Below are 13528 nucleotides of genomic sequence, written 5' to 3' on the forward strand. Positions count from 1 at the left end.
AGGAGAGGTGGGGGGTAATTAGTCAACCATGGAATCAACAACTTAGGAGCCTATTGTACATTTCTGGCTTATATTGTGGATGTGATACACGTGTTGGACTTGAAGAATCGATAAATAACCTCAAAACCGAATGCCACTGGAGAAAAATTAACTCAAAAATAATTTCAATACGATTTTGGAATGTTTTTTTAGGTGTTTGTGGTACTGTAAGTTTTAAACCCCATATTTGACTCTGGGGAACTGATGATTTGGTTAGTGTAATGCGCCATCTACGCCCCATACACATCCACATGTGGACATATAACCTCAAACAAAGACAAAAAATCTTACGAAATCGTTGTTGATATTTGAAATGGGCGATGCACGAAATCTAAGAATAAAAACAATCTTTGGATATTTTTTAAATTACTTGTAATTTCTTCCAAATAGCTTTGATACCTACGTATTGGAATATTTCTTTGGAGATAGTCGAAAAAGTGTTTGAATTCATCATTAAACTTTATGTTAAAAGGCAAATTAAATTAATATTTGATCACAAGGCATTAAGTCGTATGAACCGCCACTATTAAATCACTATTTAAATAATAAAAAAAGTTAACGTAAGAATCAGAGCAGAGATCGACGATGTGTTTTTCAAAGTTTTCTCATAATATATCTTCATTTAGGGGATCGATATTCATGTTTTCAGGGCTTGATCACTTTTTCACCAACTTCGTGTTACAGTAATTAACTAAAACTTTTTCTGCTCTTGGTAAGAAAGTGCATGAATTAAAAATTTACTTTGCTTTGCTGCAAAAAAGGTAAACAGCCAGAAAACTTAGAAAATTTGATGCGCGTGTTACTTGCAGATCGAAGTATAATGTCAATATCATAATATTTTTCAATGAAGTTGAGTACCAGGAGAATTTCCTAAAACGTCTTAATATCAACGATTTTTTCGATAAATTGTCTCATCAGAAAACTTTTTTTTCATGTAATTAACTTCAAGGATCATTTAGTCAAGTTGAACACCCAATGTATGTCTAAACGAAAAGACAAACTTGTTTGAACACATGCTTTGTTTAATTGATCTATAAGTAAACATTTGACAACATTTACTCCGATGAAACATACATATATATTTTTCATTGGCACCAGGTAATGGATAACGTTTCTTTGGAACTACGAAATTTTTATCCTCGGTAAAATACTTTTATTGTAAGTTAGTAAATTCTCAACTTTTTCAATCGCGTCTATTACATGAGTAACTATAACTTGTGTGCACTGAAGACTCACGTATAACTACGGAACACCTTTGATACACATTATTCTATACAATGGCACTTACTGTTAGTAATCGGCGTTAACAATGAAAATTGGACCGCTCGAAATGTTGAAACCAATAATGTCTCGAGAAAACTTCTCGTGCGTCAGACGATGATATCTACTTGTTTGACACGAGCGCGCAGCGATAATGGAAATGATAACGCGTGTATACACCAGCGTGGCGTAGCGATTAAAACTCTTCTTTTTTTTCCCCCGTAAAGAGCAAAGATTATGCGATGTATACACGTTGCAACGAATAAATTTGCCATCCTTTCGTATGGTCCTCGATTGGGAGCGATTATCTATATATGTATGAGCACAAGGGACAAATAATGGTAACTGGACAAACCTGCTCTCGGGTCCTGGTGGTCTTGAAGTCCTTGGTCGAGCCTCCGCGCGCGAGTTTCATGCCCTCGACGCGGAAGCCGAGGGTCGCCGTGCTGGACAGAGTTTCGCGCCACACCATGTACCTTGGCTTCGTCACACCCTGGAGTCGGCGCTCCTCGGGGCTCGGGGCGCTCGGGTCGACCTGCACCATTTTCTCGTACATGTCTTTGCGCAGCTGGAAACATTTTTCTTCTTATTAATCTGTTTTCTGTGTGTCGAATTTTTAGCCAAACCCTCGTAAAAAGTAGTCCCCGACAGCGTAATAATTTATACAAATCGTTCGGCCGATCTTTCTCGAACTTTGGTTTTTTTGTTTGAATACATATTTGGGGGAAGTTATTTGTTGTTTTGATATGTTTTTTTTTTTGATGAAATGATTGTGAAAAGAATGTTTTATAAAACTTATCTGTGATCTAGTGACGTTTATTCAGATAAGTATAATCGTTATCATTATTATTATCATTATTATTATTATTATTATTAATATTATTATTATTATTACTACAAGTAAAAAGAATTGTCGTGATATGCGTATGATTAACATAAAAACTATTCTACTAACATGCAGTGCCTTTAAAGCAAGCATAATTATTTTTTGACTCTTGCATTGGAGAATTTGAAGGAACGTATTTAGGGTTTTTGGCAAAAATGATGGGTGCAGATTGAAAATTCGAATATTGCATTATTAATCCATAAAGCATTGCCAACTGTGCAAAGAGCCAATGTCAACTGGTTGCGCTGAATTTATTTTGTGCATCACGGTAAAACAACGATTTAAAACGACGGACTGTTGATGCCCTATTTTCTTACGTTTTTGCTGAGTTAAGCAAAAAGAATTGCGCGCATACTTATATATGTATGGTTGGTGCGGTACGTCAATACTAGTCCACAAAAACACGACGCTCTCGCGGAAAATTCGTCGAGCAGGCGAGCAGTGTGTAATTTTGTTTTATTTTTTATTGATGGAGTAAGAAATTATTTACGTCCATTTTCCTCTGTAAAGCACTTTGCATCTTATAATTTTATTTTTTGCTGTTTTCAAGAATGGCACGGCCACTTTTCCTACCAGGTGAAAAATCGTATTTGCTGCTTACAGAAAAGAGTGTTACGATTTTACGTGGGTAATGTCAGAACACTTTTGGAATTAAAGTAAATAACATCTTCCATCTGATGGGTCACGTTAAACTCGGAAATTTAGGAAAAATGTATTTTCAATTTTAAAAGATTGATTGTCGTGTTATCAAACATGAAGGAGTTGGCACGTAAGTCGTATTAAAAAAAAAATTTATTTTATAACTATATTTTTACGTCATCTCTAAAGCGTTAAAGAAAAAACTTATGAAAAAACTGCAAAAAGTTCGCTCGACGTGGGGCTCGAACCCACGACCCTGAGATTAAGAGTCTCATGCTCTACCGACTGAGCTAGCCAAGCTACGACCATCCAGCGCGCATAGCCAATCATACCCCACAAAAATTTGCTCACGCCATAATTCCCAGATAACAATGATTTTCGAACTTTTTCGCATGAAAAATAAGAAAAATAATTTATCAAAAATGTATTTTCTACATACACACACATTTGCACGATTTAACGCCTCGTATAAAGACCGGCACAACTCAGAATTTCCCATGTTTTCAACAACACAGGAAAATTTGTCATGTGATTGTAAAGCTTATTTTATTGATTGCGTGATGACATGTTTTCAAACTGATTGCATTGTTAGTTTGGAGCCGGAAAATTTACAAAGAGAGATTTGTAACACTACGTGCAATCCATATACGTATATGTGATCGGTCTCAGACCAGTGTTTTTATTTCATCCCAAGTTGGCATGCGCATTCGCTTACGACTCGCAGCGCCGTATTTAAAGTTATATGTTTGAGCAAATCCACAAAAAATATCCGTTATTGTCCCCAATTTATTAATGAAATTTTTTCTTAAGCGTACCTTTAAGATGTAGGGGTCATTTTTTTCGGGGTGTCATGTAATACGAGAGAAAAATTTTGAACACGGGTTTCAGTGAGGGTGACACCCTTTTTCCACAATTTCCACATGTTAAAATTACGTATGTTTAAACGTAATGTATTTATATACATATAATGGCATGTAAATAGTGGATAAAGAGTGTCACCCTCACTGAAACCCGTGTTAAAAGTTTTTTCCTCGTAGTACTTGACATTACGAGTCAAATGAGCCCAGTTTCAAAGGTGTGCCTGAAAAATAACAAAATAAGGAACAAAAACACGATTTTTCTAATGAATTTCTTTATATAGCTATCAGCTTACGAATTATAGAGAATTGATTTTTTATGGTCAAGTAACTTGCCGAATCCATTATTCTAGTAATTTTAATAGTCATCAGTTCATAAATAATCATCAAGTTAATAGTTACACAGTTAATGTAGGCGAAAATTTCCACGCAAGTGATGCAAATAAAATTGACCTGCTGATGATTATAATATGTCGTGTATTCCAGCTGAGCAACAGGTATATATTTTATAAATAAGCAGTTGATTGTGATTTGTGAAACCAAAAAATAGTCATTTCTGTCTGACATTTACAAATTAAAAGCTACACTTGTTTCTAGGGTATCATAGTGTTGTGCAAAAAATTGTAATAATGTCAGAGTTAGTGTCATGTCTGGATTAGATCACTTGTGTGATTTCAAGTATGTAAATTGATGAAATACTCGTTTGTACTACTCCTTTTATTTTAAATTTAGTAACAGTAAAAAGTTCCTTAATTTATACTACATTGTTGTTGTTACAGACTTTGGGCAAAACTCGTGTTTATTATTTAAAAAATAAAGATAATTTTCAATTTAAAGTAAAAAAAAATAATTGTATTTTTGTTTAGAAATAATTAAAATCAGATTAAAATAACTATTTCATAAAATTTTAACAATTAGTGTTTAGCATTAGAAATTTTTTTAAGAGGTATCTATATTATTTCCAATTTTAAATACATGAAATAAAATTTTCAAATCTGAATACTTTATAAAATGCAATACTTTAAATTAAATATTATAAATACCAAAAACCTTAAGTGCAATAATATTTTATCAAGGTATTTACAGAAACGCATGTAAAATACAAATATATTTCAAGTTATTTTGTCACATGCAAATGTATTTTTTATAAAATCAACTTGAAATTATATTTAAATTTTTTAAATTCAAATAGTTAATAAAATACAATTGTATTTCAAATATTTCCTTTCAATCAACACTTGACAAAATGCATTTGTAATTGATCAAAGTTTTAAATACGAAAGTAAAACACAAATATAATTTACCAGCATCTTACAACTGAAAACTCGAAAGTGGCATTAAACGGGACGCGAAACGCACGACACAAAACCATCGATACTATAATGAGAGAAACACACATAGTTTACGCGGAAGAGACTTCTCTCTCACTTTCATGATCTTCCGTAGCTTTATTTGCGCGTAGCGTACTCCATGTAACTGGAACTTTATGTGTAATCAAGTAAGATACAGTAAAAAACAAGAAATAACAGTTATTAAGAAATGTCATGAGTGCGAGCGCGAATGGTATGAAACAGAATAGCTTATGTCAGAAGAGGTTGCTCATGAAATTTCAGCTGAAGGGGTTAATGCCTCTACAGTGATTCCTGATCGTTACCCGCATTGAGGGTACAGCAATGGGTATTTGAAATGCTCTAAGTTAATCGAACGACTTTGCAGTATTATTCTTTCAAATTAATGTTTAAACTTAGAAGCATAGAGTAACTATGTATATTTATGCTCTATTGTAATTAAGTACATGTTGTCTTGCTTTTATCGGTTACGACTTTTAATTTTAGAACTCGTATGTGTTTAATGTTACTTGAGTATTAAAATTTTTCATTTTTTTATACTACAAATTGCATATCGTTTTCGATAATGAAAGGAGTAGAGGTTCTCTCGCTTTAGTTTATTATTTTGGAAGCAGTAAGAGAAAGTCTTTTTTATTTTATTACAAACTGTGGAGCTTCTCTTTCAAATTAACAACAGTATCCCAACTGCGAGCTGGATCCGCGAATCATATTTCCGGCTAGAATCCTCGGAAAAATTTCGAATGCCCCGAGCAGGAATCGAACCCACGACTCCTAAATTTATGTCGTTTCCAAGGTTAGCACGATAATAACTGAGCCAACGTCGATCTTAGCTTTTATTGTCAATTATATTATTTTAGATGCAATATAAAGTACAACTGTATTTGATCAAAATATTTAACATAATTTAGTCAAATAACAATTAATTTTAAGAAATATCTCCCAATATTTTGATCAAATACAATTGTCTTTAAAGTGATATATTTTTAATAAAGTATGCATAATACTTATTTTCAAACATTTTACTTGACATTTTTGGAATTTAAATACAAATGTAAGAAATTTTGTATTTGAAATAAAATCTTGCACCCAAAAAGATTGATCATCAAGTTACTGAAGCCTTTTTATTCTCTTGTTGTTAAATTGTTTAAATTGTTTCTCGTCTTGAAAGAACCAATGAAGTAAATATCTGAATTAAACTTAATATGAAATAAAACCATACATAACTTAATTTCAATTTAAGAATAACCCGCGTACTTAATGGAACAAAATGTAAGTATGCATTTTTGCAAAATGTGATTTTTTTAAAATTTCGAAAAATGAATCGAATTCAATCAAATTGGTCTTAAATTCTTATATGTTTCTTCTATTGTTTCTATTGTCAAAAATGTGTGGAATTCAAGTAAAAAATTAGCTACTTTTCATCTGATTTTACTGGTATCAACGACTTTAGCTAAAAATTACTTCATACATGATTCATACTCTTGTTATAGGTAAAAATAAAAGATTTTTTTCAATGTTAAAATTCTAAACTTTCATTTATTAACAAATTTTTTTTTTTTTTTTAATGGAATCCGGTAATAATTCTCATAATTTGTTATGATAACTTGTTGAAACGAGAGCGGCGTTGGCTCAGTGGTAAGCGTGCTTGCTTCTGATACAACGCTGTTCTAGGGGTCGTGGGTTCGATTCCCGGTGAGTGCAGATTTTTTCAAAAAACTGTTTTCACCGGAAAAAGTTCCTATGTAACCCCGGCTGTTTCGGGGCGGGTTTTTCCGTGGAATTTTCCTTCAGAGTAATTCCAGGGTTTTTTCCTTGCTCCACAGGTCTTCGGGCCTGGGTGAATGCGAAACAGTGTTAGGGCCTAATAGGTAGGGATTAGTGGGCCCGATGCCAGGCAGGGATCGCCGGCCTTACCGGCGAGGAGTGGCCCCTGAAACATGGGGCTTCTCCGGGGATGCTAATTAGCCTGGATTCGATGCTTCGGACCCAGGCTACACAGTGGCGAGTTGACCCGATGCACTTCCCCCCGGTGCAGAGAGTGTCAGCTTAACTGACAAGGTGTGTTACACCGGAGATACTTCCACTGTGCCCATGGTATGATTTGTATGGTATAAATTAAAAAGAGAGGATTTAATGGGTGTGGCAATACACCCCCACACATAGGTGGTGAGTGGGTGGCCCCGGCGACTGGGCCAATAGGCTGTCGCGGTAACCCGATATAAAAAAAAAAAAAAAAAAAAAAAAAAAACTTGTTGAAACGAATTATTTTTACAAATTTAACTTCCAAAAACAATGTTGAATCCTGAGTTAGCAACTTCAAATTCAGTCAAAAATTAAATTAATGCACGTTACTATTGGAAAACAAAATTAAACATTCGAGAAACGTAAAAAAAATCCGGAAAACACTAAAAAATTTTAATAATTCACTTTACTTTGCAAAAAATGGTAGAAAACGGGACGTAAGGAAAATTTGACCTGCATTTTTAGAGAGAGCGATCTTAATATCGGTGGGTAATTTATTTTACCCATATTTATATGTAAGAGGTGTGCTTTAAAAAGTAAATTATTCACGTTTTTGGTGCTGAAAATTAAAAAATGAAGGAACATTTCCTCACATAAGGAGAATTATGGAATTGTAACTATACTCGTACATGACGAATAATTCATTCTATTGCAATGATTTTATGCACTTTTTTTTTGAAAAATCATATAAATACAACATGTAATCTGTTTTAACTAACATTATATTGAATAAAAAGGCTTCAGTCACATAATAGTTATTCTTTTAAGATAGGATATGACCATACTATTGTACATAAAGCCGGTAAATTTAATACAGAGGTTTTGTGAAATGATAATGAATGTGTAATCTTGGTATAATTAAGTAAATTTTCATTTTCTTTCCATATTCAAGACATGGCGCGCAAAGCACGCAGGGTCCAGAATCTCTTGTTGGAAAAAAAAAAAAAAAAAAAAAAAAAAACTGAGTTCAGATATAGTAGTTTTTGTACCATGGACACAAAGTAAAAAAAAAATCTTGCTAGAAGGGCGGGGGTTTTTTATGTTTTGCCCAAAGTGCGAACTTCGTCTTTCTTTCCGTAGGTGCAAAGTAAAAGTGCTTTGTACTCACAAAAGTGATTATAAAGTGATTAGCGGACACAATGGGATAGGAGTCCAACGACTTTGCGCTCTTCGGGCGGGATTTTTTCATTTTATGCCCATGGTACGAAAACTACCATTTTCATTCGATCAAATAAACATAGTGACTTTTAATTTTATGACCTACTCACCTTGGGTCGTTCTTTGGCCTTAGCGAGCTCAGACTCGAGATACGTTCGGACCCCAATTTTGCAATCCATGACACAGGGCTGATCGAACTCGCCCAGCAGATCTTGTAATTGCAGGTACGAAGCGACTATCGTACCCTTGTCGTTCGCTTTCTCGTTTTCCGTCGTTTCGTTGCTGCTGTTGGTCACGGTCATGTCATTGGCGTTGGTCTTTTCTTGGTCCTGTGTGTGTTGTACAGAAATCGGTATCAGTTTTTTTTGCACGAACATGTAGACTGAAAAATGATTAATAATACCCGAAAAGAAAAAAAAAATAATGCCACTAATTGAAGACAACGATATATTTATATTCCATGTAACTCGATCCACGGAAACTCAAGTCATAAATTTTAATCACAAATGAAGCTGCAGCAATTGTACCAAAGAAAAAAAAATCTATCTGGATTTCACTAGATTTTACAAGGACATTGGAAAAATTTTTATTTGAAACAATCACTGTAGATAGATTGATACGAAAATCTTCCTTAAAATTCCAGTTTACTTATTTTTTTTAACATTAAATTTTAATTTAGTGCGATTTTTATTTAGTTATGTGCTAATACAAGTTATTGATTTAACAGGGATTTTCTTGTTATTAGTTTTTTAACATATGAGTTATTGGCCGAGACAAAAATTTATTCGAATGACACGAACATACAATTTGTTAGGCGTCAAACTACTTCAACATATCATTAATTTAAATCAATTTTTTTGTTTTGTTTTAATAAATGAAAATTTTTCATTCATAGTTTTTCGGTAAAAAACACGAGAACATGGGCTCAAACAGTTTGTTCTAAAGATAGTATGTTCACAAAAAAAATGGTAAAATCTTAAATAAACTCTTAAGAAAACCGTATTTCTTGTACCTAGCCGATTTGTGCAATGACATTTACTGTTTCTACATAGTATAGGTAATAATATAATGGTAAAAGCATACACGAATTTGTGTCAACACGTGATCGGTAACGAGAAACCGCATCTTATATCGCAAGTCAGTAAAGTCCATCCAAATGAAAAATGATTGCAGCGAGTCTTTGGTAAAAATATTTATTTTTTATTTATTTAAAATACCGCATTCAGTTAACACTTTTTAAGTTTTTGAAAAAAAAGTTTATTGTTCACAACTTTGAGACGGCTAAACGGACTGTAACTCTCAAAAAATGACAAAAAGTTGTGTTCGTACTGACAATGTGATAAACAAAAAAAAAATTCTTCACGTTTTTATTTTTAATAAGAAAACTCTAAGTACTAATTTTAGTAATTTACCTTAATCGTATTTTTACAAAATTTTCAAATCATAAAACACGTGGTTACAATCCAACAAATGAGACACATGATTTCATTTAATTGATTGGTAAACGAAAGCATCTTTATCTTCTAAAATACTCTTAGCGTAAAAGATCCATTTGGATTCCCAAGAGATTTACAATGAATACCTGATTTTTTAGCTATTTCAGTATTACTTTAATTTTTGCTTCCTCAATCCTCATAGAGAAAGTTTTGTAATCGACAAAAAATCACGTATTAAGATATTATATAAACGTGTTTCACGAAGTTCAGAATCAAAACAAAGAAATATGGCTACGGTGTTAACCTTTCTCTCTCTCTCTCACTCTATGTGTGTAAGTGTGTATGTATGTATGTACGTATGTGTGTATATGAGGAAGTCCACGAAAAATATCCCGTTTTTGTCCCCCATTTTGATAAAAAAAATTTTTTTCGCAATAGTGTGCGGAAAATGGGTGTTTTCCGCACTGGTATTAGTGTGGAAAATCGATTTTCCCACATTGTGTGCGACAAAGGTGTGCGGCAAAGGTTTTTCCGCACACTGTGCGGAAAAGGTGTGTGGCAAAGGTTTTTGTCGCACAGTGTGTGGAAAAAGTGTGCGGCAAAGGTTTTTGCCGCACAGTGTGCGGAAAAGGTGTGTGGAAAAGGTTTTGCCACACACCGGAAAAAATTTTGCTACACACTGGAAATCAAAATTTAAACCTATTTTGTACCTATTTTCCTCACACATAGCGAAAAAACTTGTACGCAACTCGTGCGGGACGATTTCCCGCACTCGTGTGATAGACTCGCACTCGTGGCCGGTGACGGTAACTCGTACCTTGCGATCACACTCGTGCTACGCACTCGTGTGCTCAACTGGTACTCGTTCCCGTCAACTCCGGCACTCGTGTGAGTCAATCACTACTCGTGCGGGAAATCGTCTTTTCCGCACTTGTTACGTAAATAACTATTTGAGGTACACCTTCGAGATAGGGCTAATTTTACTCGTAGTGCCATGTGCTATCAAGAACAAATTTTATATACGAGGTTTAGTGAGGGTGACACCCTTTTTTCGTGATATACATGTTAAAATTATATCTATAGCCATCACATACATAGATATAATATTAGCATGTAAATTGCAGGAAAAGGGTGTCACCCACACTAAACATCATGTTTAAAATTCTTCTCTCATAGGGCATGGTATTACGAGTAAAATGAGCCCTATCTCGAAGGTGTGCCTCAAAAAAATTTTTTTTTATTAAAATGGGGGACAAAAACGGGATATTTTTTGTGGATTTCCTCACATATGTATGTATGTATGTATGTGCGTATGTGATAAGGTATTCGCATCTCAGCATTTCGTTGACCGATTAAAAAAAATATTGGCCTATTTTTTATTTCTAGATACCTATATACTCTACCGCTCAAAAAAATGTGTGTACGTGAATGTTTGTGTGTATGTATGCAATAAGAGATTCACATCTCGGAATTCCATTGACCGATTTTAAAAAATATTGGGTTTTTTTTTCATTTCAAATACCAATCACAGCTAAAAAAAAATTTCAATCACATTGATTCGTAATACAATTTTTCGAATCCGATTGTACCGATTTTTCAAAACAATTTTTTCCAAATAATGAAGATTTTTTAACCTTTTTTCATCGTTTCAGTATATTTTATGCCAAAGAATCTGAGAGATCATTGAACTTGTATAAAAATGTTACTTAGATTATGATTCTAAAAAATGGGTAAAATTATCTGTAGATGTATGGGGACTTATGTACCTAATTAATCTAATCTCAAGATTCCCTCGACTGATTATCAGAAGCCTTGGCTTATTTGATTTATTTTTCGATGCCTATCACCTTTGATTTTCAATTTTATCAATTGGTTTCTTTTTTATTTCGATTTTATCGGTTTCAAAAAATTGTTAAAAAAAAAAAAATTAACTTTTCTGCTTATTGTCAATTAATGATATTTTATATTGTAGAAACTAAAAAATCGTTGAATTTTATCCAAGAAATGTTAATAAAATTATAGTACAAAAAAATATTTCGGATGTGTTTAGGTGTGTGAATGCACACGTAGATAATATCTAAGGATTGTTTTGACCGATTTTAATATAAAATTTTTACATTAGTGATGGATGAAATCCTAAATCACTGTAGAGTTGTATTGTATATATGACAGTATAGAATGTGGTCGCTTAGGAAATTTTATGTTATTTAATTTAACGAGAAAGTAGCATGAATAAGTTAAAAAAATTTTAATACATGAATGGAGAATCTTTGTGCCAATAAATAAGTAGCGGTTTTTTTTTTACTTACTTCAGCTATATCTATAACACCATTAAATTTTGACTTGTTAGCAATGACATCAGAGATCATTCTTAAATATTTGTCTACAAATACAGTAATAATTATGTTTAGTATACATTAAAAAACCATTATTGACTGAGAATCCACTTTTTATTTCCTTATTATTTTACCTTAAGATAAGATTGAATAACAATCTAAATGTTTTAATTAATTGGGCAAAAGTAATGTTGACGAAACACTTAAAAAAAAGGTAACTTTTTACAAGTGCCGACGGTTTGCAAAAAATTAACAACATTTTGATCTAAAAATCCAAATGTTGTTTCAAGATCGCAACACCAACAACAAATGAAAATTTCAGCTGTCTAGCATTATTAGAACGCGAGTTGTTGAATCAACAATTTTTGCGACGAAAGGTGGTTTTTTTGCATTTCGCGAATTATCTGCTGGTCCGATTTTGTTTATCCAGGGCTCATTGTCCTCGTTTTTTCACCACAAAAATTTTTGAGCTACTGAAAGTAACTCAATCTATTTGTATCACTCGGATCTCCTTAAGATAATTTTTTTTCTGATAGGAGTCATAAGTACCAAAAATGCTAATTCGACTCGTCTACGTATACATTGATAATATCTACGCACACATATGCATGCACACCCCGTCACTTGAAAACACGAAGCACAAACCTCGTATTCCCTGACGTCGAGCACTCCCTTGTACTCGGGGACGTAGGGCCTGAGCACGTCGTGCATCAAAAGCCGGAAGCAGGCCTCCTCTTGCGGACACAGCTTCTTGAGGATGGTGCCGGGCATCGGGCCGGAGCGAAAGTTGCCCTGGTGACCCGCTAACTGCACCTACATGAGAAAACACGGAGCAAAAGCCGGTTCCTTCATCATCATTTTCTCTTCCTTTTTTTTTTTTTTTCTTTTTTTTACCCGCTACGCGTACGTAATTTACGAGCCACTGACGTACATCTCTCTCTTTCTCTCTCTACGTACGCATAGCGAGTATACAGTGCTGGTAACTTTCTTGGCTCTCGATTTGGAGAAGATACTTCGCGTGGGCGGGTGCTTTTACCGATAAGATCGGATCAAAATAAGGATTCGGGCTGGTGGAGTTAACAGGTGACAGACGCGTTTTTTGTTCCCTCCTTCCTGTAATATCATAAAATTCACTTACCCATGGATATCGGTGTTTTTTGTACGTCTGAAAGAACGGCGTCCAGTGAACGATGTTCCTCAGTTTTCTCCAGCCGGACGTCTGCAACAAATTGGGCAAAAACCAAAACTGTAATTTCGTACTTCAGACCGAGGGTGTACGGATATTAATAGTTATTCATTTTTCGTTGTGAAATTGCGTGCACGAGTAATAAAATATCTAAACTATGGACCTAAGTGTTTCCGATATCGTATAATTTCACTAGATGTTATATGACTCTCGTTGTAATACAGTCGCATCTTCTTACACGTGACTGAAAATTTCGTGAAAAAAAAAAAAAAAACAGTATCTCAATTCTTGCATGCAAGGTGTCGCTGCTACAATTTTCGCCTGAAAAAAAAGTGTAAACACAACGTGCATCCTGGTGTT

The 13528-nt window shown here is 34.0% G+C and overlaps 1 protein-coding gene and 1 non-coding gene across 4 annotated transcripts in view; both read right to left on the bottom strand.

Annotated features, from left to right (window-relative positions):
* The window catches only part of IP3K2 (Inositol 1,4,5-triphosphate kinase 2), a 107366-nt gene that overhangs the window by 4278 nt on the left and 89560 nt on the right, over positions 1-13528 (bottom strand). For all 3 annotated transcript variants that reach the window (XM_089594441.1, XM_089594442.1, XM_014352372.3), the window contains 4 exons: positions 13121-13201; positions 12628-12795; positions 8321-8539; positions 1655-1867 (listed from right to left, as the gene is read on the bottom strand). In XM_089594441.1, the coding sequence (XP_089450567.1) occupies positions 1655-1867; positions 8321-8539; positions 12628-12795; positions 13121-13201 (681 nt within the window). The remainder of the gene's footprint in view (positions 1-1654; positions 1868-8320; positions 8540-12627; positions 12796-13120; positions 13202-13528) is intronic.
* TRNAK-CUU (transfer RNA lysine (anticodon CUU)) lies at positions 3052-3124 on the bottom strand. Its single transcript has one exon. It is a non-coding gene; the product is annotated as a tRNA-Lys (tRNA).

Source organism: Copidosoma floridanum, unplaced genomic scaffold (assembly GCF_036245765.1).
Source record: "Copidosoma floridanum isolate Cflo_tuat_1 unplaced genomic scaffold, Cflo_Japanese_pri ptg000021l, whole genome shotgun sequence".
In the NCBI taxonomy this organism is placed as follows: domain Eukaryota; kingdom Metazoa; phylum Arthropoda; class Insecta; order Hymenoptera; family Encyrtidae; genus Copidosoma; species Copidosoma floridanum.